The sequence below is a fragment of the Nyctibius grandis genome, chromosome 9, assembly GCF_013368605.1.
Source record: "Nyctibius grandis isolate bNycGra1 chromosome 9, bNycGra1.pri, whole genome shotgun sequence".
In the NCBI taxonomy this organism is placed as follows: domain Eukaryota; kingdom Metazoa; phylum Chordata; class Aves; order Nyctibiiformes; family Nyctibiidae; genus Nyctibius; species Nyctibius grandis.
The window spans coordinates 3,891,433-3,919,241 of NC_090666.1; the positions used below are offsets into that span (position 1 = coordinate 3,891,433).

At 38.2% G+C, this 27,809-nt stretch overlaps 1 protein-coding gene across 2 annotated transcripts in view; it reads left to right on the forward strand.

Annotated features, from left to right (window-relative positions):
* The window catches only part of PMS1 (PMS1 homolog 1, mismatch repair system component), a 50,468-nt gene extending 26,925 nt beyond the window's left edge, over nucleotides 1–23,543 (forward strand). The window contains exons 7-13 of one of the 2 annotated variants that reach the window (XM_068408293.1): nucleotides 911–1,033; nucleotides 3,159–3,302; nucleotides 4,602–5,500; nucleotides 10,786–11,241; nucleotides 11,771–11,901; nucleotides 20,302–20,462; nucleotides 23,163–23,543. In XM_068408293.1, coding sequence (XP_068264394.1) covers nucleotides 911–1,033; nucleotides 3,159–3,302; nucleotides 4,602–5,500; nucleotides 10,786–11,241; nucleotides 11,771–11,901; nucleotides 20,302–20,462; nucleotides 23,163–23,354 — 2,106 coding nt within the window. In that variant the 3' untranslated portion in view covers nucleotides 23,355–23,543. The remainder of the gene's footprint in view (nucleotides 1–910; nucleotides 1,034–3,158; nucleotides 3,303–4,601; nucleotides 5,501–10,785; nucleotides 11,242–11,770; nucleotides 11,902–20,301; nucleotides 20,463–23,162) is intronic. The other variant, XM_068408294.1, reaches the window with a different exon arrangement.
* The last annotated feature ends 4,266 nt before the right edge of the window (nucleotides 23,544–27,809 follow it).

A 27,809-nucleotide genomic window follows, 5' to 3' on the forward strand; every position in this document is an offset into this window, starting at 1 on the left:
TTTTGAAAAGTTACAATTGCCTTTTCCTCAGTAAGGTCATTATCTGGAGGCTCTCCTCTCCAAACAGCTGTCAGTTATCACAGAAATTGTGGAAATGTAATATCTTTGGGATTTCTGCTTCTTCATCACATTGAATTGAAATATATCCAACAGTTTCTAAGTGTCTTGGTGGGGGAGAGGGGGAGGTGATGGGATAGGCAGCCCAAGTCATCAGCTTCATTTTGACCTAAAAAAACTAAGCTAAAGAATCTCAACAGAAGAATCTTAAGACTTGGGAGTTAATGTTAGGTGCTCGAATCGTGTGATTTTCCGAGGCTCCTTGGCAGTGCTGTGTGCTCAGAGGTTCTGCTGCAGTCTGTGAATCGTGGGTGCTCAGCACTCTTGCAAGTCAGCTGATTTGGATACAGGTGGCGTAGGTAAATTTAGGTGCCCTGAATAAATGCCCTATGAGAGGCTATTTAAGGTGCCCTGCGTGTAGAAAGGGAGGGATTGTGTGTTTTGGGCTTTCCCCATTGTACTTCACTACTGCCTTCACCAGGTTGGGCAGCAGTGCATGCTTTTGGCTTGTACAGGGGTTCAGTTGGCAACCCCACAGTCAGCAAGCCTGAAGCTGGCTGGCGTTGTTCTCTGCAGCCCTCAGCTGCACACAGCAGCCTGATGCAACTGGCAGTCCGTATGGGAAACTTCTCAATAAATTGATCAAGGAAAATAGATACAAACCCATCTTTCTCAGCTTCTTTTTTTTCTTTAAGTGCTTTTATTTTTTTGTATCATAACTTTCAAGAAGCAATGCATGCGTTTGAATGACTTGGGCCCCTGTACAATTTCATTTTAATGTGTCGCCTCTAGAAAAACCTTTTTGGGGTTCTCTTTTAAAGACTTTTGTACTGTATTTGTTTTATCATTGCAGATAAATCTTTCTGGATTTCTCCCAAAAGCTGAGTCCGACAGTTCTTTGACAAGTCTTTCAAGTGCAGAAAGGAGTTTTGTTTTTATAAATAATCGTCCAGTTCATCAGAAGGAAATACTGAAGGTAACATCCTCTAGCTTTTTATTTGAGGAACAGAAAAGTGACTTCTTTGAGGACAGAGACACCTATGCAATCTACAACCTTTTTCCCCACATAAAATAACTAGAGTATTACAGGTGAAGATACTACCATTTACAACAGAAACCTCTTACCTAAGTCTGATGCTCCTGGTGCCTCAGTTCTGTTCGGTTTGCTGCAGTCAGGACCATAGAGCTGGAGGTTATGTTTATGGCTGTTTAAAAAAATATAATTTCAGATACTCTGTGCAAGAGACCAGAATAGCTGATTCTTTCTTTGTATTAGCCTGCAGAAATAACACCTGTGCAGTTTTCCATGAGGGAACTTTATGTGGTTTCTTGTAGGAGAATTCTTATGAAAATTAAGTTGTTTGGTTTTTTTTTTTTTGTTCACTTCTTGCCGTGGGCTTATCGAGCAAATACGCATGCTTTCCCTTTAAATTTGTGTGTGCATTGGATAAAAATGAAAGTGATAGTGCAGCAGCACTGGCTACAGCTAGGCATTGTGTAGGCAGAATTTGATACTCTTGGGTTTCTCACACTACTGAACCTTGCAGCACCTCACTTGGAGCAGCCTGGCTGTCCTAATCCTTGCCCTCCCCAGAAAAGAAAATCACAGTCATCCCAAAGAGTGTGTGTACGTTTTAAAGTGGAGACAATGAAGTAGTTTTCAGTTGGCAAGCAAAGCTTTGTAGATATAAACCCTGAACTTGTGTTAGTACAGTAAGTGACAAATCAGGCTAATCCATCTCCACGCAGTATTTGATGTGCCTGGTCCTTCTGGGAGTTCAAAGCTCAGCTTGAATCTCATGACACAGGCAGCTTTTTAACCAGAGCATGGAGGCCTAGATTCAAGGTGGGATTCAGGGTACTAGCATACAAAGTAAAAATAGGTTGCCCTTCATTTAGCGCTGTTCTTCTAGTAGTTGAAGTGATAGTCTTCCGCTACCTGTTGGGGGTTTTTTGTCCAGTTTTTTAATTGGTTTGTTTTTTTTTTTTTTTGCCAGGTGAGTATAACAATACATCTGTAAAAATAAGTTTTGATCGTTTTGGAAAAAAAGCTATAGGTCACTTACTTGTATCTCCATGCTGTGTATAGCAAAGAAGTGCTGGTGGACCTCTTATTACAGCAGTTCAGTGCTAGCTGAGGACAGACTGTGAGAATATTAAGGTTAAAATAACTTGAAAATATTTAAGTAAGTTTAATGTTATTTAAACAATATGTAAGAATTTAAAATTAATTTTAAATTTGAAATTTAATCTGCAGCAGCTCTTCATTTTTTACACTCCCCATGTTTTTTTGTCTTGTTAATGTATTCTTTTCTCTAATATGTATGTCTGTCGAAGGATCCCTGATACTAGAGGGAAATGCAGGGATCTTTATTTGATCCTTCTAGTTAACGAGACCAAAGTTCTGAAACAACTATATAATTTTGTAGCCTTTTGGAGGAGTTTTTGGGAGGATTATAGAGAAAATAGTAAGGGCAAGCAGAGTTTAAGAAAAGCTGTAAATTTATAATTGAGTTAATCAAAGAAAAAAATTAATCCTGTTCTGGGAAAAGGGCAGGTCTGTGGTGCAAGTGCTACTTTCTCAAACAGACTTTAGTTTGTCTGAAAGAGACAGCAGTGTAGCTGCATGCTATAAGATTTTCTTTATACGGCAAATTAATAGTGTTTGTGATGATTGAGGAAGTAAGTATTGGAGTTGCAGTCCAGTTTGGGCATATCATATCTTTTCTTCCAAGTGTGATCAATACATTCATTCAGAAGGTCAAAGTAGCTACCATTAGTGTCTTGGAATTGGTTCCTTTATTTTAATTTGGCTGTGAAGATGTGGAAACCACCAATAACTGTCCTTTTAGTGATTATTCTGGCATAAATGTATACCCATGAGGACCTTTTTAACGTTCCTGTAACTTAAAAAAAAGAACGAAACAAAACAAAAAAACAACAAAAAAAAAAAAAAAAAAAAAACCCAAACCAACAAACCAAACAAAAGACTAAAATCACCAACAGACCAGTTATGCTTTTGTAATGTCAAATTTTATTTCTGTGCCTTTGTGTTTATTTTATTGCCTTTACTGACATCTCTTTATTAAATCAATCTGTAGTTAATTCGACAGTACTACAGTCTGGTGATGCACAAGGACTGTACCCGTTTATATCCTATTTTCTTTTTGAATATTACTGTACCTGCCTCTGCTGTGGATGTGAATTTAACACCTGATAAAACTCAAGTTTTACTGCATTATAAGGTAACTAAGGTTTTAATCTGGTTTTGAGTTATCAGCCTTTACTTATGTGAGCATAATAAGGGCTTCTGGGCCTACTGAAGTGTTTGAAGGTAAACAATGCCACTTATTTTTTTTTTTTTTTTTTTTTTAGTTATATGATAGCTTGCCTTTATCACAGGACTGTTTTGTTTGAAAAGTATTGAACAGGCTAAGTGGAGGCTTATTCAAAATTAATTTCCCAGTTGATTTCAAAGCTCATTTTTACGCTGTCAGATATGTGTGTATCACTTCAGATGGCTTTATAGTGCGAGAAGCTCAGTGGAATTACGATGTGTGTCTCTACGTAAATCTCATGCTTAACTTCATAATTACACTAAGTAATCACTTTTTAAATGCCACATACATTGGCGGGGCGGGGGAAGTTGATTTCTGGTCAAAGCAATATTTTGCCATTATGTGTATAGATTATTATTGACATCACTTACATTTCAGGGTATCCTGTTCGTAGTATCAAGACCTGAAATTTAGACCATATATGCCTGTGTTTTAGAGGCTGTGTAGTGATGAATTTCCATAAACTCACTTTCACTTATTAGCACTTCATATGAAAAATAGTGCCACAGAAATTAAGAAGGCTACATAGGTCAGGTGGTTATTCAAAGTGAATGTAGGTACTCAGGAGTATGTTAATCCTCCTCTTCACTGAAAGTTTTTGTGTTTATCTATGTTAATCTTGCAAATGTGCTGCCTGTTAAGTGTCACTTGTATGAAAATTAACACAGCATTCTCATGTTTGATCTAGTTTAAAACTTCCCTTTGGCGCTAGGAAAAGGGTTGTTTTATTTTGTGGGTTTTTTTCTTTCTTTCTTTTTCATTTCCATCATTTTGTGCAAAGCTGTCTTGGAAGCATGTACCATAAAAGCACCTACGCAAACACACTTCCATGAAGTGGGATGTTGTTGGTGCATCTGCCCTGACTATAAGCTTCCAACTCCATATTAGGTGGGAATAGCTTTACGTTATAGTTGTTTAAGCAGTCAGTACCCTGTTATAAAGGAAGCAGTTAATTGGTTTTGTGATACCAGTGAAGCAGAGTACCTATCACAAAATATTTGAGGCTAAAGGTGTCCAGGTCAGAGTCTTTTTGAACCTGTGTGAACAACTGAAATGCAATAATATGTCCAGATTTGTCTGAAAAATATTCTGAATAAGACCACTTTGCTTATTGTTCTATATTCTCAATATCTGTCAGTTACATTTTCAGGTGTGCTTGTGTGTGTGGCTTTTCTGGTTTGGTTTGGTTTTGTTTTTTTTCCACAGGAATCTGTCTTACTTGCTGTTGAAAATGTGTTGAAATCACTGTATGGGCCACTACCTGCTACAGTCCCTGGTGAAAGTAATAAAACAGATGTTACCTCAGAAGACATGTTTGTTTATAGAACAGAACAAACAGATGTGGTTGTTAATGAAATGGGACCATCTGGAAACGATGATCTACATGCTCATACTTCATTCCTTTCATTCAGCAGTGATGTGCAAAACTGTCAAGCAGGAAAAAACACAGAGATCTGCTTAAATCATCAGACGTTTTCTGGTGATAATGTACATAGTTGCCTGGACAAAAAAGAGGTTTCTAAGAGTGATGCCGTTCCAGACAGTTCCTTAAATTTATTGTGCGAGGAGGAACATAATGGACAGAATATGACCGATATTCAAAGTGACACTGTTCCTGTGGACCCCAAGTCTAAAAAAGCTGATGAGCATCTTTCGAGTTCTGGTAATATTGATGAAGTAATAGAAAAAAGTGAGGAAGCCTTAGTCCCTAAAGACTTACCTGAAATCTCTGCTGATAATTGGAGTATGGGAAGTGGATTAAAAAACCATCTAGGAGACAACCTGGAACCTGTTAAGATTTTGATTCCTGAAGTTGGAGGAACAATTAATAAGCAAAATGAACATACTGGTGAACAAAGCAATGATCCACAAATCTCAAATCAAAGCATAAAGAAAAGAGATGTGATAAGTGAAAAATTTGGACAAGTGATGGCTTATGACTTAATTAGTAGTAGAATAATAAGGAAACCGAAGTCTGCAATTGGATTTTTCACTGACGAGTGTCGTCCAAAATTGATAGATGATAATCCAAGGACCAGGATGGAGGACATCCTGCTGAAAATTGAAGAGCAGTGGAAGAATTTGAATGAGGAGGAAAAAAAGAAGTAAGTTTTCAAGCTGTCTTGCTTCTAAGTCTGGTAGTTACCAATGAGTCACCTGTAGTGAATTTAAAAAATTGTAACTTCCCAGTTATCTATGAAAAAAATAGAACAGAAAATGATTTTTGGCTTTTCAAGTTTGGCGTCGATATTGTGAGTTGTCATCTTTCGCTGTGTATACATACACTGCTGATTTGAGTTACTCATTTTGCCCCTGTGCCATGCTGCAGTTCAGTAGGGATGGTTCTGCTGAATTGTCACTTAGAGATAACAGGCAAGACAACGTACTGTTTGAATCCTACAAACTTCTGTTTTCTGAGGGCTGCCTGTATATTGCCACTCCCAATGCACTCTAAGTGAAAACCAGCATCGTGACGGCCGAGGCACCATATAGTTCCTCCAGAGCTTTTTCCAACCAACAGTTCTTTTTTATTGCTACGAAGTGAGAATTCCTGAATTGGATCTTTAGTACTCGAACGTTTCGTAAACTCCTTTCCTCTAAATTCAGGCTACCTCAGAATTGTATTTATAAAACCCAATCGAATGACACCAGCAATTTCTTTTCCTCCTAAACAGCTATTCTAGTGCTGGTTCAGAGAGTATAGCACAGTTTGAATTTTAATATGTTTCCATCAAAGCCAAATCTCTTTTTAGATTACAGTCTGAATAGCTAAATTCCGTATTTTTCTAAAATGAATTGTCACCGAGTTTTCGAAATCCATCTGCAAGGGAATATTTTAGCCTAATTTGGGGCAGGGGTTGGATTACTTAAAATATTAGGTATATGTTGTCCTTTATGTGGAACTTATATTATGGTAAAAGGTGAATTAGAATAACAGATTTTGAGACATTCTAAGACACTTTAAAAAAAAAGAAACACAAACCTTCCACATTTTGTTTGTAATTTTATAAAATGTAAAACACTGTAGGGCATCACACAAATGAGGAAAATGGAAGTAGTTCTTTAATAGTTTTACATGTAATGATTTGAATGTATATTGTGATTTGCAGCAGAAAGGTTGGGAAATGAAATTTTGGTTCTGAAAACCAAACTGATTGGAAGTGTTTTGAAAGCGTGTTTTCTTCATGTTATGGAGGCAAGGAAAGGGAATTAAGACAGACCACTGAAAAGGCAATGATACTAGCCAAAGCAGGGTAATTTTAACACTAGTGAGAGGTTCAGTTAGGAGAATGGTAAGAAAGAGAAGCTATACCTGTTGAATTCCTGTTAACACATCTGGTTTTTCCTTGACTTCTTGACTTTGTTTGAAAACATCTGCGTTGTTCTGAATACCAGCTATATCAGAGTTAAGTAAAACCTTTTTATCCAGCTTCTGGTTTACCTAATTTAAAGCTCACTAAACAAGCAACATGCCATGATCACAAAACCATACATGTGACAAAGTGTTTTGTCCATCTCTGCATTAGCAGAAGTATTATTGTAATAGTAGAAATATAATCCAATTATATTGATACTCTTAATGAAACAAATCAAAAGGTTCTGCCAGCTGTTTGAGGAAATTTTAATTTGCTCTGCTTTAGCTTTTGAGATTTCATGGTTGTTTTCCTGGTACAACTGTTATGTTTAAGAGTTTGCCTACAGATGAGCTTTGTATTAGTTCAGGAAGGAGACCTCTCTGGTAGCATAAGTTTTCCTTGTATGTAGGAATGAATGCAGTATGGTCCGGTGGATGCTGAAGTGAATTAAAAATTTACCACTAGTTGTATCCATACATTTCAGCTTTGGTGTACCTCTTTTCCGCTTTTAATCTTTTAAATTTGCCTCAGAAAATAGCAAACAGGGAGAGACACGCAGTCATCTTTTCCTCCAAGGCAACAATCCAGAAGAACTGTTGTATGTCTGGCAGAGAACGTTAAGTCTTGCCTATCAGATACTCTGGATAAATTGGGCCACCTAGAGGTAACAGCAAATGTATATACAACAGGGCAGCCAAAGTGCTTCATTTCTACGGAGCATGCTATACCTCCAACTTCATGCGACCTTTCTGTCAAGACAGAACTTTTCCTGGGCTCTAGTCCTCCATCCTTCTGTGGTCAAGTCACACATTTGTGTTACAATGGGTGTGCTTGGCTTCAGCATCTCTGTTTCTCTCTGTGGCTTCTCCAGCAGATCTAAATGCGTTTAAATCCCTTTTGGGAGCAGTACAACCAACAGATGTCTCGTAGTGACATAGGGTAGCCTTCTCAAAACAAGCCAGCATTTTTTACTCAACCGGAATGTCATATGTTATCATCTTTATGTTATAATAGAAGAGGAAAGCTTCCATGCATGTCCATGTTGGCAGCATTGTATATCCTCCTGCTTTGCAAAGCCAGGATTTAATTTCTTGTGCTCACTCTGCTCTTTCTTAATACAGCTTGCATTATGTTTCTGGCCTTAATATTTCTTGTGTAGCAGGCCCAGGTAGGAGTGGGAGAAATCCCTCCAAGTGCCATGATAGTGGCAGCAGAAGTTACCCTGAAGGTGTAGGAAAGGTTCAAAGCCACACACGCAGTATCATGGGGCTAACAAATTACCTTGTCACCGCTCTACAGTAATTCTTCATAAGTATATTTGTACCTTGGGAGAAACATCATTTCAGGTAGCATGGCCTTTGCTGTCTGTTGACAGGTGAGAGTGTGCACAGACAGTCACTAGTGGCTGGTAGTAACTTGCTCATGTGTGGTAGCTTTTTATTGTCTGATAAACTTTCCGTGCATCTCATGACTTGTGTGCGTGTGTGTGCGTTATTTGAAACTCCTACATTGGGGCAAATACGCTTGCTTACCAATTCCATAAAAATTCTTTTTTAGGGTATTTTAACTTTTTAGTTAACACGTTACCTTCCCTTTGGATGGGGGTAATTTGGTGGTACCATCTGGTCATTGGCCATCCATCGTATCTCTAGCCAACTCCCTTCATCTACTACCAGATGTTAATTGTGAATAATGGTATTAATAATTGGTATCTGTTGTTTGTCCCCAGTGTCTGTTCAGTCATAACAGTAGGTCCATATTCTCCACTCTTAGGAAACAGTGCTACTGCCTGAAACATATGCATTTCAGAAGACAACTGTGAAAAGCTGATGTGGGCAATTAAAAGCTTTAAAATTTTATTTTCCTCTTCACAAAGGAAGGAAACACATAAGTAGATACTTACTCATGGTGATAGTTCAAGTTGATTGGGTTTCATCATGTGAAGAGGCTGATGCTGGGAGGTATTACATTCAGAATGGGATGCCTCTCTCTTCTGAACACATATGAATCTACACAAGTGGCTATCTCCAGTCAGAGTTGACTCCAAATAGTCAAATTCAGATAGTCATATTTGTCTTAGAAGGTCTGAGAGACCTTAATATTAAAAGGTTTTTGTTATATGCTAAATATTTCATTTGGGTTTAAGAAGCAAGGCGAAAGTGCTAAGTCATGGGATCCATTTTTCTAGTTAAACCAAAGCTGCCTTTGAAATTAGACTTCATTCTAGTCTTCCATCTCCCTCCTTTCACCCAGTTTCGCAAATTTCCTTGGCTTTAGGTTTTGTAGCTTGAGGAAGGGATCCTGAATTCACAAAGCAGAGAAGAAACTGTTCTTGTAGCGCCTGTTGGTTAAACTTGCCTCTGTGGAAGGGTTTTTGAAAAGGCTAAGGTGTTCCCTCGCAGTTTGTAAACCTGCTGTTTTCTTTGATTCTGAACAAATCACTGATAGTGATGCATATGAATTTGCAAAACCCTCACAATAAAGGTTGTAAGGCTAGAATTTTTCTGGTAGCCTACAGTGAAAGGCAAGTTGGACTTCTTCTGGAAGTGCTTTTGGTTTGGATTATGAGTGTATCACTGAAAGCTCAGTTCTCTTCAGTTAAATATTCTCCTGCATTACAATTGGGTCTATTCAAAACAAAGTATTTATTGATCTGGTCAAAGCTATAAATGTATATGGGATAAAAAAAAATTCTGTTCAAGTGATTTCATCCATTCATTTTAAAAGGAGCAGATGTTTTTTATCTTAACGTTTACTCCATATTTTCTAGGACATGATTTATTGCAAGAAACTACTTAAGCTGACTTTTTTAGTTAACTAAATATTGGTACCATATGTGAATGCTAGCACATCATAATTAATTGCAAATGGTGACCCTTTTGTTGACCTTAATTTTCCAGCATGCATAGACATAATTGAATCAAACTGTTCCAGCAAGTAGCAATAAATAAATATGACCAGCTAAAATACTTATTTCCAATACTTAGATATGATAGTACTACTTTTTTAATTGAAGATTGGACTGGTTTGAATTCCTTGCTAGAATTCAGAATATCAAATAAGGGCAAAAAGAAGGAATTCAGCAAATCACTTCTTTGGCCTTCAAAAAAGTAAGATTTGTATGTAGTAGGCAAGTATAATCCTGGCATCTATAAAAGCTATCTTTGTGACATTTGCAAACTCATTAAGAATCCGTTCAGGTTGTAGAGCTTTAGTATGTACTAATGTTTCAACTATTTAGACAGCATCTGGGTGTAGCTTGTTATTGAGTACTTTTTGAAAAATCTGTAAGTTTATTAGTTATAGAATTCTGTGATAATCATATCTTACAGAATCACAGAATGTTAGGGATTGGAAGGGACCTCGAAAGATCATCTAGTCCAATCCCCTGCCGGAGCAGGATTACCTAGATCATGTCACACATGATCATGTCACACATGATCATATCTATGCTGTATTCTCATGCTTTTTATTTGTGGTTAATTTTAGGCCATTTGAAGTCAAAGGTACTTCTTCATAACCCTCAGGTTTTATTTAATATAAAGTTATTTAGGCTCCAAACTCTTACCTAACTGCATAGGCTCCCCTTGAAGCCTCTAGAGCTCTGGAAGCTTAAATGACCTTGTGAATGGGGCTGGATGTGCCTGGCACAAAACTCCTTCCAAAACTGTGTACCTGATAGTGAATTAGGGTTAAACATAGTCTTTGGGACTGAGGTCATAAGCAACCTGCTGTAGCTCTTTGTATGATGCAGTCTACTCCTTACCTTGCAGTAATTCAGGTTTTGCTGGCTGTCACGATGAAGGAAAATTTCCAACTTAGCATTTTCACGGGGTAATGTAATAGGGGCACAGTCCCTGATCACCTTCCACCTCCGTCGTAGTGAAAAGCATATTCATGTGGCTACTTGAATGAACCATGGGAGATGTTCTTGTCTGTTGGGATGGTTCCCTTGCCTTTTATTTTAGTATGTTAGGAGTTGGGGTTTGGGTTTTTTAATCTGATTATGCTATTGGTTTGTTTTCTCTTTTAAGTTACGAAATAAAAGCTGCTAAAGATCTGGAACGGTACAACAGAGAGGTCAAGAAAGCTATGGGACAGGCAGCGCACCGACCAACAAAGGATTCGGAAAAACAGAAACCCAAGCTGAAGACTTTCCCATCTGACCAGCAGAAGCTTGACAAGATATTTCATGTTCAGATTGAAAAGAAGCGGAAATCTGAACAGCCTACGAAAATTGTGACAGTACCTTTTTCTCTGAGTTCCTGTAGACGTTGGCTTCAGAGACATGAGAAAAATCATTCAGATGAACATGAGCTTTTCCAGATCCGTCGTCAGAGTTTTCCCGATGTCTGGATATTTGCTACTGAAAAAAAGCTAATGTTGCTGAATCCATATAGATTGGAAGAAGCCCTGCTACATAAAAGATTACTGATGAATCATAAGCTTCCAGTAGAGAAACTGGACAAGCCAGTTGAGTTAACGGACAGGTATAATACAACTGAGAAAAAATTTGTATGTTATTTCAAGTATTATTTGATATTATTTACAGAAAACTCTGGTAAGGCCCTGTTTGCTAATTCTGTGATGATTTGTACATTCATTTATCTGTAAGAGCAGATTTTTATATTTTGTGTGCTTTTACCTTATAGTAATGAGCAGGCCTGGTCATATTCCAGTTGAAGTAAGTATGAATTTTGACCAGTTTCACTGGTAATGCGGTGAAGACAAATTTCTTCCCCCAGGGGAAAATTAAATGCTCCACATTTTCACAGTTTTGCTCTAGGTAACTCCCCACTGGATTATGTATTTATTATTATATGCCTAAACTTGGTCATCTTTAAGGTACATGAATAGTTGCTCTTTTGTTTCTTGAACCAAATTACCTTTTCAGAATACTTTTAAAAATCTTGATCACTTTTCATCACTGAACTACTTTTTTCTGTATTTTTCTCATAGTTTTAATTTTCAAATTAAGGATTTTGGCTTTTAACCCTTTGGGGATATTTTTTTTTACAGTCTTCTTGGTGGATCTCAGTATATGGCAGCTCTTTATAAAATGCAGAAGGATTACCAGAGTTTCAATGGATCAGGTCATTTGTCAGATCCAAGGCTTGTAGCAAATGGATTCCAGATAAAAGTGATAGAAGGTATGAAGGTTTTAAAATCTTTTAGTCATATTTGATCTTGTTTCTTCTGATTTAATAATTTAAATTATTGTTAACGTAGATCATGTTATTCTACATCACTTTATCATTTAAAGCACTGACATCCTGTTTTCCTTAACACTGAGATTTTATTACTTGGCAAAGAAAGTATTCTTCTATATAGAACACTCAGTAATGGAAATTGAACAGAAAACTTCAATAGTATTTCAAAGAATGCTCTGAAATCCATGTTTTCCTGACTTATTTTTTCTTCTTTTCTCAAAATGCTGGATGTCGATATCCTTAATTGCCATTCTGACAGAACTTAGATTAAACTGATGAGACTTCTTTAGTCTTGGCAGCTTCCTCCAAGGTGTTACTTACTTGCAGAAGCTTCTGAGAGTACGTGCTCTAGCTGGCTACTCCTCTTCTGTTGAGCCGTTGGGGAGGTCCAGTAAGGAGCTGGATCTGGTTATTGACTTACTTTCACATCAAGGTTGTAACACAGGGCCCAAAGGGGCCAGTAAAGACAGGGTGACAGGATCACCATCACACCTTTTAATAGAGTTCAATCTGAACTGTTTTTTGAGACAACCTACTTTTCAATGCCTCTGTGTTGATCACAGAATAAATGTTTCATTTAAGATCCTTTTACATTAGCAAGAGAGATCAAATATTTATACATTTTTCTGCAGAATGATTTATAGGGATGCCATTGGAAACCTAGGGGCAACCCACCCAGGGTCAGTTCTGCAGACCAGGATTTCTCTAGCAGAATTCCACGACAAGCAAACGTTTTTGGGCGTAGTACCTAGCTGACAGCTCAGAGAAAAGATTCCCTATAAGAGCTGTTAGAAATGCTATAGCTTCATGTGTTACAGATCCCCACATATGTACAGTGATGACAGATCTACTGTAACATATGGGATCTTTTAAGGGTAGGTACAAAAAAGGGATGTAGAGCAATTCCTTCACTCAGAAGCTGGCTCTTGGGAAGAACGGAGCCTAAGCTGTTTTCTTTACTGAATCATGCACAGCAAAAACAAGGAAACTTCTTTCTGACTGGCTAAATCCCTAGATGAATAGCAAAAACTTTGTAGAAGAGGTGTTCATGGTGATAATCTTAGATTGAATGATTAGGGGAATAAAGTGTGTATTGTAAGAGGCAGCTCTTAAAAGGTTTATTCAGTCTAGCAAATCAAAAGCTGAGGAGATCTGTGGTATGTCTCTAGACAAATATGGGAGAAAGGGATTGTTAGCCTTTTTGCTCACATACCTTTTTTTTTCCCACCTCCTGATATCCTAAGTTTGCTCAAAGTCTAATTAATGTAAACTGGATGTGAATAAATTGAATGTGAAAATTTGAAGACAGTTTCTAGGCAACAATGGAAGAGAGCAGTTGACTGGTCTTGTGGTGCTGGAGATTGGAAGCGAGTTTTAAGATAGCTTGATTAGTTTAAGAGCAGAATTGTACAATATAACAGCAAGGGACTCGACACAATAACTGGAAAGTAGTAACCGTCTTCCAATCCTGTGTTTCTAAGTACGTAAAATTAAGGAAATGAAATCTTGTGAGGAAACTGTTCTCATTTGGTTTACAGTTAGTGAAAGTAAAAGTGCCTTCTATGCAGTGTACAGGTCGATGCACCATGGTCATGGACTTGATCAGTACCATACAGCTAGTCCATATGAAGAATGGCAACCTAATTCAGTTCTTTGTCCCAGTCTTATATTTTAGCTACTTGAGTGAAACATTAATAACATCTGAGGCTTGTCAGTCATGTTTATAAGCTTCTACTGATGACATTAGAGCAGTTACAGCCTCGGTTATTAAAAGAGCATACCATTGCAGATGAAGGAAGAAATACCAGCAAACAAATGGAATTTCTTCCAGCCTTTTTTCCAACTGACCCAAGGATTTTTACTTAATACTTCATCAATCCCTCCTTTTTATTTTTTTCTTAAGCTCATCCCTGAAATATGCTGTCTTCTACAAATATGCTACTATCTTCTACAAGTACTTATTAAAGCTGATTTTTAGAAACACAGGTATTAATTATTAACACTCCTTACGTGCCCTTCTCTGGGAATTTCACTATGCATTCTGAGGTTCTTTAATTTATGTATTCTTGTTGTATAATCTTTATGGAAAGTGACCTGCAGACCAGGAGTGATTTGTCCCACTTATACCTGAGTATTCTATAGGATTTCTCAACTCTGAGAGGACAACTTTGTCTCATAAAAATTCTTCAATATCCTTACAGAAGCATTTTTTTTTCTGTTCACTGTCTGAATTCAGTGTCCATTTTTGTAGATTTTTGAAACTCAGACACAGCCTGAAAGGGGGGCATTCAGATGTTGTTCAACTAGAAGTTGCCTCAGAAAAGTCTTGTTTCTTCAGGATATGTTGTTAATTTTTTGGGACAGGGATTGCCACTTTGTAAGGTGGATGATGAAGTCACGGCTTCCTGTAGAGAGGTATCCAGAATGCAAATGTGCACTTAACCCACAGTAGCTGGAGAGTTTCACCTTAGCAGCATCCATCGGAGCACACCTGAACCCCATTCTCTGTGCATGTACCTTTATAACTCATTTTTTTCTCAACTTTTTGGGTGAATTGGATCAGTCCTAGTATTTGCTGTTTCTCAACTGAACTATCAACTCTTTCTTGCTGTCAAGGTCCACTGTAGTATAGTTGAAGGTCTATACTTTCCTCTGGGATTTCAGCCCTGACATGGTCATATTAGATGTCCCTTTCTGACTGCTGATTGATTTCTTATTAATAGCCACTAGTGCATGGCTTCCTTTTTCATCCTGGGTTAAGAGTTTTATTTTCTGTGGTAGAAGATCAACTTTTTCTGACAGAGACATCCTCTTTTATGTAACAAGCAAATGTTCCATTTCTTCAGCATTGAATTTGAATGTGAAAGTGGTATTTCCGGTAATTCCTTCTTGCAAAATAACAAGCCTTTCTGTTGATCCATGTGGGTAAGTCTGTGATGCCATCAGTAGCTCTAAGATACCTTCCAAAACAAGAACAAAGGAAACTTAGCTGCTCCAATTCGATGTTTGGCAGTTTTGGCCACAGAAGAAGAGGCTTTCCTTGACCCATGGTGATCTCTGAAGAGGACTGTCAGTCTAGTAGGTTGCATTATTTGTTCAAATCTCCACACATCTTCTGCTAAAGGAGGAGAGGAGGACGTTGAGTATTGCTGCCCATTATCTTAAGTCTACTCATAATACTCAGATATTAATTTGGAACGCAAGACCTCTTGCTCTGGTATTGGGCACCTCCCTAGGACTGCTTCCTACATGAGTATAATGACTTGAATATAGGACCATAGATTCACTCCTTATTTCCTCTTGGTGTAGGGGGTGTTTTACAGGACTGACTGACTATTTAATAACAAAATCTGAACAGCCACCTTAATTTGGAAGGTGACCTCGGTAATTCCCTTGTTGCGTTGGGCTTACATCTCAACTGGTCTTTGTTAAAGATGCTTCTTTGCAGTTTAAATTCCTGCCTTATGGCAACTTCTGGCACTGAGGGACTTTTTATAAGGATTTTGATTCTGATAGTTTCTTACTTGAAAATGAAAAAACACGTAGTATTGGGTTTTCCTTATTTGGATGACTTGTCTGTAAGGAACTACTTCTTTCATAGGATAAAAAATAATTCATTAGTCTTGCACTAAATTTGGCAGGTCTTAGGATTAATACTCAGAAATTGAATCTTATTCCCTCACAGTACTTGGAATTCGCAGAAGTATAACTGTGCTCTTTAATGGCCAAGTCCTTTTAGCTAGTGGGGTGGTTCTGAACTTTAGTTACTCTTATAACCTACCAGGAGTCTTTCTGACAGGCATAGCATAGACATGCCTCACTCTGAACCCCACAGCACCACGTGACACCAGATGCACACGCAGGCAGAAATTCACCTGTTTCTGGAAGACTGGGCTGTCTTCCCAGTATTCAGTTGGAAATTACGATATCTGCCTTAAGTAATGTCTTCTGTTCTCTTTGTTTTGGCAGGTGCCAAACAGCATCTGTATAGTAATGCCATTTTGTTCCCCTTCTCATTCTCCTCCCTCTTGTGGTCCACTTGCTTAGTTGCAAACTCTTCTCTTTCTGACTGAGGAGCCCATTCTGCTGATTCTGATGCATTTCTGATGCCACCGACAGCAAGACTGATACGTTTGACCTCAGCGTGAGCATTGCCAATACTGTTAGTCGATCAGTGGTAAGGCACTTTTAATTTCAGAATTTTGTGTCTTCTGTTTGGAAACACAGAGTCCTGCCTTTGTTACCAGATCTTCTGCCACTGCGCATGGGCAGCTCCTGCCATCTTAGAGTTGGGTTGTTGAACTGATCTTGGAGGTAGAATTGGGCTGTTATTTTTCAATCAGAAATGGTCTTTTGATCTTTCTTAATAACAGAAAGCTATCAACTATTTATTTATTAGATTTATTTGCTTAAATGGTTGAATTTTTAATTATGTCAGCCTTATATTTCCAAGATGTCTTTCCTGAACTACTCCTAGTAGGTTTTTGAAAGATCTAATTAGGCTTTTTCTTCCTAACGAGGACTCAGTTCCACATGGAGTTTCGTTCTTGTTCTGTCATTTTGGTGGGAAAACTGTTTGAACTTCTGGCAATATTTTCCTTTTTCACAAATGCAGCCTTTGGATTTTGTAAAAATAACTATTTTTACAAGAGTGCAAGAGTTTCAGGCCTTACTTGACTATTGTTTCATTTGAGGATAAGCCTATCCTTTGAATGCTCTGTTGTTGTAAGACAGGAATGTGACTTACCTTTGTTCCATATTGTTCAAAGACACTGTATGATTGCAGCCAAAGTGGTTCCAGGTATCCTGGATCTTGGACGTGCCCTGTCTTCTTGTTTGGGTAGACTAAGATCTTTTGTAATGTCTCTTTGTTTCTCTTCATGTTGACTGCTCAGCAGTCTACAGGGTTTTCAACTAGATTTTTCTCTGGATAGCTGACAGTGAAAAACATGTTGTGAAATACCTCAGAAAAAGCTTCTTGCTGTAAGTATGTCAGTTAGGCAAAATCAATGGTTTCTTTGTGGAACGTGCCAGTTGTGATTTGCAAAGCTGTGACGCTGAGCTCCAGTCCGTCTTCCACTGCTCTCCCACCCCCTCATGTTCTGGCCTTGCTGAGGCTTCAAGTGATGCTACCTTTGGGAGAGCAGTGTGTTTGCTTTTACTTAACTCAGTATTCTGGGATCTGCCAGGCATTTGTTTGCTGGGTATAGCTTGCAATGACCCCTACATACAGAGAAGCATTACAAGAAGTAAGATGGATTACTTTCCATCCAGTTCTTCTTAAGATGTGTTTGTTATATGTACCTTCACAGCACATCTGTGTGTTTCCCTCTATGAAAGTCTGAGAGAGAGAGATGTGAATTCTTGGCTGGAAAGGAACTGAGAGCAAGCAACACGTCTTAGCTCGTTTTGTAACAATGGTGGGCCTTGGGCCATGCTCCAAGGCAGGCTTTTAGGGTAGAATTGTCTGCCTGATAGAATATGTGTACCCAATATATGTATACACAGAGAATATGCTTACAAGGCCTCAAAGAGCAGTAATAGGTAAATAACCCATCTTTCTTGGTCATATAAGCTGCCTCAGCTCTTGTAACCAACCAGTGGAAAATCATGCTGCTACTTAATTTGTTTGGTTTTGACCATAGACTGGAAGACAGATAGCTGTATAGTGTCACCTAATGCAGGTGGCAGCTGGAAGAGAACAGTTTTTCCTGGCTGTCAAGAAGGAATTATCCAAAGATGATTGTGAATGCTTTGTTTGGAAGGAGGAAGGGGAAATTTGTAGCAATGAGAATCCACATTTTTAGTCAACTGAAAACTAGTTTATTTGTTCAGGGAAATATTTTCCTTTGAAGTTGCAAAGTGTTTCATAAGAACTACCATGGAGACTGCTTGAAGACTGCTGTTTGAGTACTCAAAAATCTTAACATATATTTTATCAAAAATTTACAAGTACACTGAGGCTCAGACATCTGTTTATATCATCAAATATTGCCAATATTGGAATTCCTGCAAAGACTTGCAGATAAAGATATGTTAATCAGCATGCAGTGGGCTACTTTCCAGTCTAAAGAATGTAAACAGAAAAGGAGAATTACACACAAACAGAAATACCAAAGAAGAAAACTTCTCTTAGCCAGGGTTTGTATTGTTTGTTCTTATGTTAGACTCTTTAAAGCCCCCTTTGACTTTCAAATTAATGAGCAGTATGGTGAAGTCAAATCTGGCTGTCAAAATTTGCAGACAGTAAAATTGCTCTTGGTAAAACTGAAGAGTATTGAGCATTAGCAGTCTCGTTAGCAAGCACGGATGATTGGTTTACTAGATTTGAAAAAAAAAAAATGTTTTGCAAATCCAGATCCACACTGTCATGACATCTTAAGAGGAAGCACTGGAAATACAAATTTTTAAACTGAAAATCTTAACACTTGAAACTTAACAAAATTTTCTGTCCTGTCTTTGGTAGCATATAGAGAGGTAATTATTGAAATGTTGTCAAATAGACTTAAGTTCTCATTTTAGAGAGAAAGCAGCGTAATCAAATGGTCTGGAACAATTACTCAAATATAGTCTTTCATTGAAGCAAAATTGGGATAAAAACGAAGAGAAAAGAGCTGAAGAGATTAAAAACAGACTTTACCTTTTGCTCCTGTCTCTTACTGGCAGCCTTTCCCATGGGGAAATATTGGCATAGTTCCTCATCGTATCTCACCTTTAATAACTGGCGAGCTTTGATAGTTTAACATTTTGCTTTAAGCTGGATCTGATCACAGGCTTACATTGGTACATAAAAAATATGTCTGGTTTTGCAGACCACGATTAGGGAAAGACAGCTTGAAAAAGAGAAGGAAGACAATGCTGGGTGAAAAGGGAAATAAAATTTCATATTTAAAGCAGTGTTAAATATGTAGCTGGAAGGAAGTTATGTGATTTTTTTGGGGGCTGGAGGGTTTGTTCCCTATATCAAATTCCCACTCTGGTCAAAGTATCTCTTGCCATGAAGCTTAAAAAGGTTCAACAGCATTGTTTACCTGATGACGCACCCATGTTTAGAAAAATTTTCAACCTGCACAGTCCTCGTGTTCATCTCATTTAATGACTGTCAAATAAACAGTGCCTGGTCATGGGTAACAGTCTCATTCTACTAGCTAATGAAAGTACATTGTGGTGACTTCCATTGCATATATCTTTTCTCTCACTTCTGAAATCTTTTATGTTGTTGTTTGGGTTAGGAACATGACTGATCCCTTATAACAGTTTGCTAGTTTAATCCACTTTGTATCAATCTATTTGTCTCCAGTTTTTTTGACTTTCCAAAAACCATTCGTGGCCCAGGCTGAATGTAATTTATCCTACCTGGGGCCATTATGCAAGAGTGGTTTTATTTTCGTTATGAATTATATTCTTCCATGCTTTCCCTGTGAAGCTCTTTGCTTCTTAGACTTGCAGTGGAGGAAAAGGGAAGGTAGCTATGCGAGTTGGGTTGAGATTTCTGTGCACCCAACATGAATGAGAGGGGGAGCTCTGAAGGACTGCACGAGGATATGTGAGCCTGACCCCTAGAGAACATGCTTCTGACTGGGAGTGGAGGAAAAGTTAGCTGTACAGTAGCAATTTCATTATAATTTTTTGCAAGTAACGTGAATAAGAAGTGAAATCTCTTACCTCTCAAAGATTGAATAGAGATTTTGTTGGGAAGGTTGGTTAAATGTTTTATTCGTCATTCCTATTCAGAGTGGTACCTGCTGCAACAGCGGTACCATGTGAATGATAGTATGAAGTCTGTCACAGAGCCTTTAGTTATATGGCTTTGAGTCCTTCCTCTGCTGTGGTAGGAGAAAAAAAACCTACGTTTTATTTCAGCAGAAGCTGAATTTGTTATGATAACATTTGAACTCTACAGAGGTTTAAAGCAATTACATAGGAAATAGTGCCAACACTGTTTTATTTTTTTTTCAGACTAAATTGTATTTTATTACTAGCTTCTACTTTAATTTCATATATGTTTAATTAAAGCCATAGAAGCTTTAATTAAAGCTCTGCTCAAGACTGGGGGGGAATGCTGCAAAATGGTTTAAGCATTTAAACAGTGCCAGCCAGGATTTGGATTAAAATAAGCTGAGACGTTTGTGATGTGAATAGGTACACATCATCATAATGAAACATTGGACAAATACACGCTTTTCACTCCAAGGGAGGAGCGAAGAAAGTTTCCTAATTGTATTGAATTTGTGAGACTAATTTACTAAGTGATTTTACATCAGTTTACTTTTCTCTGAATCGCTCCAGAATAGAAATCAAAGCAGTGTATAAATTACTGGTTTGTTTTTGTATTTTCAGGTGCTTCACCTACAGAAAGTCACCTGGAAGTAGAAGGGATGGCAAATTGTCTGCCATATTATGGTATTTCTGATTTGAAAGAAATTCTGAATGCAGTAATTAATGGAAATGCAAAGGAAGTATATGAATGTAGGCCTCTCAAAGTGATAAATTACTTGGAGGTAAGACAGAAGTTTGCTTTTAAGTATTGGCCAGCTGAGCTTATAATAAATCCTTAAACAGCTTGAAAATCTTTCTTCGGGTTTGTATTTTAATTGATGTAGTTCTGTTCTAAACAGAAGTTCCTTTTGAAAAGGAGAATGCCATATCCTCTCTGAGTTGTGTGGGTTCTGCATTGCTTACCAAAATACTTCATCAGACATACCCAAAACCAGTCGTCCAGTGTGATGTAATACATGCTGAAAGCTGACTTTCACAAAGTGTTTCTATATAGCCAGTTTTCAGACTAGAAAGGCATTTCTCCGTGTTAGATTACAGAACTACCATAAAATTGCTTTACAAAGGCAGTTGAATCCAGAACAGTCATCAAGATTTAAGTCCTTTATAAATAAATCTATGAATAAGTTATAAAGTGATTTAAGGTAATAGTTTGTGAAAAGTAGGCATTAATTGAAGCTTAATTCTCATGTAAACCTCAATGAGATGTACCTCATGAAAATCAGAAAATGCACCCTTTCCACTTAAAGAAGAAAAATTGTTATGATTCATTCAAAGAAAGGGTAGAGAGAGACAAATGGAAACCTTTTTTTTGCCAGAAAAACAGGCTGTCACTGGAATTAAGACACTGAAGTAAAAAAATCAAGTCTCACATACGGTGTACCCCATGTGCCTCTGCAAATGCTTGTATTTAGTTAACATCAGTGACTTCTGCAGTTAAAGGAAGCACATACTGACAACCAACAGTCTTGTGAGTCCGCTCTATTCAATACAATAGTGACTAAGTTCTGCAGTGCACTGACAGAGAGAAAACTGTGTTCTTCACAAGCAGACAGCATTGTTAGTTGCCAGAAATACAGCACTTGAGTAAAAGAATCTTTAATCTGTTTTCTTGCAGAAGTTATTAGGCAACAGTTGGAACTGGAATGACTTTTGTTAACATTTGATATGCAAATAGATAAAATCGTCCATCCAGAAACAATAATGGACGTGAAGTTTCAGAGACAACTAATAATATGTGGTACTAGTTAAAGCTGGAGTAACTAATAATAGTAGTTTTCCATCACTTCTTGTCTAGATGTTTCACTAATGGTATCTTTAATCCCAATTCTTAAGATCTTTGTTCAAAAAGGTTACCAAAACATGTTAAGTCTCTTCTTACTTGAGCATTTGCTAACATGCTTTCCTGAATCAGGCTATTTCAAAATGAGACCTATGCATTTACACAGAATACGTGTTTTATGTTTTAAACATTTATTGTTTCCCTGTCTTTTTGGGGCAGTGAGTTTACAGCTGCCTTTGGAGCGAGTGATGCTGTTGTGTACTACTGAACCATTCTCATGTACTCATGAAAGAAGCTTAAAGAAGGGATGAGTTAAGTGTTGAGACAGGAATGGTTTGTAACTTGGTTTGAAGGCAGAAGCTTTATTTCCTCTACTTAGTCAGATTGAGTGGGATGGAGTTGGTTGAGAGAGAGAGAGACACACACATGTACAAATATGTGTGTCTGTGTACATATCTATATACAGATATATACGTAGATATACACACACACCCCTACATATAAAGGTATATATCAAGAGATTATCAAAGGAATGGTTATTAAGAGCAATGTTGATTCTGTGAGGAACTGTTAGCAGATGCATGTGCAGCAGTAACAGTAGCTGGAAAATAGATATTAACTAGGAAGTAGATGGCTTGCCGACATGAAAAAAAAATATAAAAATAAGCACTGAGTTTTTTCACCAGTCTGGGGGATAAACAGTGGAAACACCATTCACTGTCACATTCAGAATTGAAACTTTTATCATAAGTTTAGTGTTTGAGCAGGCAGCATGTCTGCAGCTTTTGCTGTCTTTTGGTAGACCCAGAAGAAAGGATAGGGTAATGGTTAAAGAAGCAACCTTCCTAGGGAGAGAAGAGTCCACGGTGATCTTTTTTCCACTTGGAATAGTGGGAGAAAATCCCAGACAAACAAAAAGAGACAATTCAAATTAAAATGTTGTGAATGCTGCTTCAGGTTTGTACAATGTCAAGGCAGGTTGTATGCCACATCCATTTCTGTCTAGGCAACGTTACTAAAGTACAGAAGAGAAGGCAAAGGCAGGAAGGCCCATCTTGGAGGAGGAAACAAAAAACCTGACATCTTTTTGAAGTTGCTTGAGTGTTTGATGATGGGTGCTTCAGTAATTATATTTAGCAGTCACTTCTACTTTCTAGTATTGTGAGGTAACTGGATGCAATAGACAATAGTTCATACAACATGAATCTAAAATTTCACTATAGTATTTTTATAATTTTGTTTAGCTGTTTAACTTCTTTTATGTTAGTTCTAAAGTTTGTGGTCTAGAATGTGTCTTGTGAACTGGTAAACATCTTCAGCTGATGCTGGTGCCAACAGGAAATAAGATATACAGAAACACAAAGCATCTTGCCAAAGTGGACCCTAAAAGATAAAGAGTGCAGACATGACCAGGAGACTGACTGTGTGTGACTCCATTGTAGAAGTGTCATGAAATGACCAATAAGATGTTTAGAGTTACATTTGGGTTTCTGGGATTTGGAATATTTATCAGCAGAAAAGAGAAGAGTGACCTTTAAACAGTGAGTGCTTAATTCCTGCTTTCTGGTAGCCCCAGGTTAATGTGTTAAAAAGTGGTACTTTAAAACTATTGGGATTTTATTTTTGTTTTTCCTTTCCGCAGGGAGAAGCAGTACGTTTAGCTCGACAGCTGCCCTTACATTTGTCAAAAGAAGATGTACAAAACACAATTTACAGGATGAAGCAACAGCTTGGAAAGCAAAATAAAGGCTGTGTTCATGGTCGTCCTTTTTTTCATCACTTAACAGATATTCCAGAAGTTGACAAGCACAACTCCACGGAAATTATTCAGTAAATGGAACATTTTGTTTGGGATCATATTCCTCTTGCTTAATTTTGAAATGACTCTGTAATTTCAGTATGTTTTGTGCAAAGCTTTTGTATAATGACTTTTCATTATCATATGTTCACCTCCTAGAGACTTTTTTATTCAAATTCAAATGCTACTTGAAAACTGGAAATAAATACTATAGAGAAACAACTCCTCACTATTTTTTTTAAAGAATTTATTAAAGAAATGTTCTCAACTGGTCTCATGCTTTTTTTTATTGCTGCAGGTTTATCAGTATGTCAGAATTTTTTAGATGTGAAGTGATTAGAAGTTGCTTTCAACAGAGCCTGGCAAAGTTTATTGTACTAAGGACATGAGATGTTAATTTTCAAAGGAATGCCAGATAGCTGTAAGTATTTAAATGTGGTGTTGCTATATGCAGTTATTGTAGTTACACATTTATGTTGTTGTATTTCTCTTTGGAAATCGTTAGCTTGCATAAATAAGTATTGAAGTCCTAGTGTCCAGTCTCCAAAAAGCTTTTCTTTAAACTGTGCAAATAATTCAGAGTATTTTTAACCTTAGCTTACGAGAATGTGATTCTCAAAAGTATAGTATACTCTTAAAACTTCAGACCAACAAAAACTGGCCAGTGACTTGCAAGATGCAGGATCAGAGTCACAGGAGCACAGGTTAGCATTGAAAGCAGATGCCAATACATGTGTGTTGCTGCAATGCTATACACAAACTGTTTGGGGGTGGGAAACATAAACAGTCCTCACTCAAGGAGGATGTGGCATAACTAGGGCAAAGTCTGCTGTATAGGGAGCTGCTGATTCTGGTAGCTACTGATTCTGTTCATTTTCTTTCTACCAGAACGTATTGTTTAGTCCTCTATTTCAAATAGTAGCCTACTTCCCTAAAGCTACCCGATCATGCCTTCTGTGCATAGCAGATGCAACATGTCTGGAAGAGTATGTTTTAAAAGTTTCAGGAAAGATCACCTGAAAATTCCTGTCCCTCCTCAGTTGTTCTGTTGTTAGCAAACCTTGGCACTATGAAAATGTGGTAAGACCTACCTTTGTAGTGTTTCTGTGACTCCTAGGTAAATGGTTGCTGAAAAACCTGAGTGCCAGCTAGTTTGTGGACAGGCATATCGGACCAGAGAAGCAAATGTACAATCTGAAAATGTAAATTATTGATCTGTTGCTCTGTATCAAACGATGCTGAACTGGTGATCTAAGAAATCACATTACAGCAATACAGGACAACATATAAATTCTAAACTGAAACATAAAATGATTGGTTTTATGCTGCTAAAGTAAGGTTATCCTTTTCATACAGGAGAGAGTTTTAAAACTTCAAACTGGAGAAAGGAAAAACAAATACAGAAAACATTAACTGCACTCTGTAGCAGTTATTTTAAATCACAGTGCTCGTTTTAAGTAGCTACCCCTAGTAACTACAGCGTGTTTGCCTCAAAGTACCTCTGTTAGTCTTATGTATAGTTCATATATATCCATTTGGAGTGAACTGCTTAGGAGAATGCTCTTGACAGCGAGCTGGGGGTACCTTGTGCCTCCATGTATGTGAAAGGCAGGCTGAACTCGGCAGTCTGCTGTGTTCAGCAGCAGGTGGTTGGACCATCAGCACATGTAGACTTCTGCTCCGCTCACAACACATGCTGACTTTTGCCCAGGAGGCATGTAGAGGAAGGTTGAGGGGACGAAGAATGCAAATGCATAGGAAAATTTTGTTTATTGCTTTTTCTGATATGTGGAAGAATGGTGCAAAGGCCTGAGCTAAGATAAGATGTGGTAGCAAACAAGGTGCTCTCTTCCTGTTGCTGTCTTTGGATGTGCGTCTTTCACAGCTGCAAAGGAGTAGGAGCATGAGAAAGGGCAGCCTCCCCTGTTGCAGTTCCCCACCTCTGCCATGCCCATGTGCAAGGTCAGATGGGAACAGCTGAAGGGCATCAAGTGAATGGCAGGTGATGGTAGTGAAGTGTAAATTGGGAAGGAGAGGTCTCTTTCTGGATGAAGAGAAAGTTTGATATCTACTGCTATACTGAGGGTGTCTTAAGACATACATGAATAAATAACTTTCTGGTAGTGGGCATCAAAGGAGGGTGAGCAGCACAGGGATGATGGGGGAAAAGAGCAGGGATGATGGGAGGGCACAAGCAGGCTATCTTTCCAAACTTAACCAGTGAGCGAGGCACAAGATGTGAATGTCACTGGAAAACTGGATGCTTGTTGGCTGTAAATGTCACTCGGTGCAGAAGATGTGAATTTTTAGAATGGAAGTGAGAAGGTGGATGGACACACAGGAAGGAGACGTGACTCTTGGCTCCGAGGGGGAAACAGGATCCCAGCCTTGCGGTGGATGCAGAAGGTTATAGTTTGTTTATTTTTATTCTTGTTTGGATACAAACTGTGAGAGTTTGAAGAGTAGCTATTACAGTGAGAAAAGCCAAAGGCAAGCTGGAGAACAGAAATTTGTAGTCAGACTAAGTTTGTTGGAACTTAAATGAATACATGCACCAATTTTATTCAGTTGGGAATATAAAGAGCTTAATAATTGCTAGTTCTTTTCCAAAAGGTAAAATAGCTTTTTCTTGATTGTACTGGAGCAAATGCTAGTATCTGATAAGACTAGCATCAACAAGTCCTTTCATGTAACAGTATTGTTGTTTAATAGAGGACAAGTTGTTTAATGGGTATTCAGAGCCTAGGTTGAGGATAAAAAGTGGTTGGTAAATTGGCATCCACAGGTGCAAAGGTGGGCTTAGTTGCTATGGGAGCAAATTGGTGTCAGGCATTGGTGCAGGTGTACCAGGGTAGGCAGTTGGGAGCTGGGTCTTCCTTCCTTCCTTCCTTCCCTCCCTTCTCTCCTGGTTTGCTGTCCTTTACTTCAGCGGGCTGCTGTGGATTTCTTCGTAGGTACACGTATGTACAGTTTGTTTTCTGTCTCTGTGGGATATTGGGGATTGTCATGTGGCTGGGTGCTGGCAGTGAGTGGTGTAGCACAGCTTCAGAGCTGTAAGTCTGGGTGTCTCCCCACTGCAGTATTCATGGTTGAGGGTGCACGTTGAAATTGTGAGTTGCTCTGATAATGTGTTGGTGGGAGAAGGGTTTAGATAGGGTGGGTGTCTCCTTGCTTTATCCAGTGTGGACAGAAGGAAGTGTTACTTTCTGTTTCTAGAGATGCTCTTACTGATGCCTGTGGTGATGCATCCATTTTGTGTTCCTTATTTAAACAATAAAAGTTACCCCAGTTTTAGATTTACAAGTTTAAAAGAAGTCAAAGGGTGTGCCTAGTGTAATGGTTCTCAAAAAGGAAGGCACATCAACTTATTGCCATCTCTGGAGAGCATGCAAAGGCTGCCTGTCCCTGCAGTCAGTCAGTCAGTCCCTAGCCACATGGGCCATTTGAAAGGAAGAAGAAAACGTAAAATATGTAACCATGAGTGGACTTGGTTATTGCTTTGTTTGACCACCTAACCTTAAAGGAAGAAGTACCAGGGCAGGACCTGGTGGGCACACATCCCAGCAGCGAGTGGCCAGGCTGCCACCTCGTTGTCCCACGCAGCTGTTTCCACTGTGAGTGGCCAGTTTGGGGCATTTCGGGGGACTTTTGGGATTTGTGCCGCTCTCTGCTGGCGTTGCTTTTTTGTATAATTTTGACCGCTTAAAATGATGGGAGGCAGGTCTGAGGTTGACCATGAAAGAGCGTCATTCCTTCCTTCTTTCGGTCACCAGCAGGTCAAAGTGTTATTGCTTATGATGCTTCTCATGGTGTGCATATTTGCCTTACCAAAATATGCCTAGTGCAGGTAGCAGTGTTCCCTGTGTGATAATCTGGAGCTTTCCAGGCTAAAGCATGATCTCACAATATAGCTTTCAGTTTTTCAGAGGATCATTTGTATGGTTGGTTTGGGCAGGTTCAGTTCTGGTGGTGTATTTGCAGCTCAAGTGTCTGCCTCGCCCAAATTTTGAAAAGTTGCTTATTCTTTAAATAGGAAACCATTTCAATTTTCTTTTTAAATACAGGAAAATCTCATTGAAAAAAGAATTATTTTTCCGTGCATATGAATATGGGTACAAGCATGAAATGGAGGTAGTGTCTTTTACGTGTTTCTTTTCTGAGTGTATTAGGGATCTTAATAATGAAGTTTCTCTTTCCTCTCAATTAAGAAGTGTGTGTGAAGAGATTTGGAGTATTTTGTGGATTTTTTTCTTCCTTTAGTATGAGTAGTAGCAGTTCAGAGAGTACTAGCAAAACCAGAGGAACGTTTAACTTATTTCAGGAGCACTTAGCAAATCATTGGCAACATTAAAATCTGTATGATGAGTTTTGTGAGTTGTTAAAACGGGCTCTTCTGTATTTCCATATTCTAATATGGAATAATTAAAATATCTAGCAATAGAATAAATACTCCCAAGAAACACACTATTTAGTTGTACAAGCACCCATGCC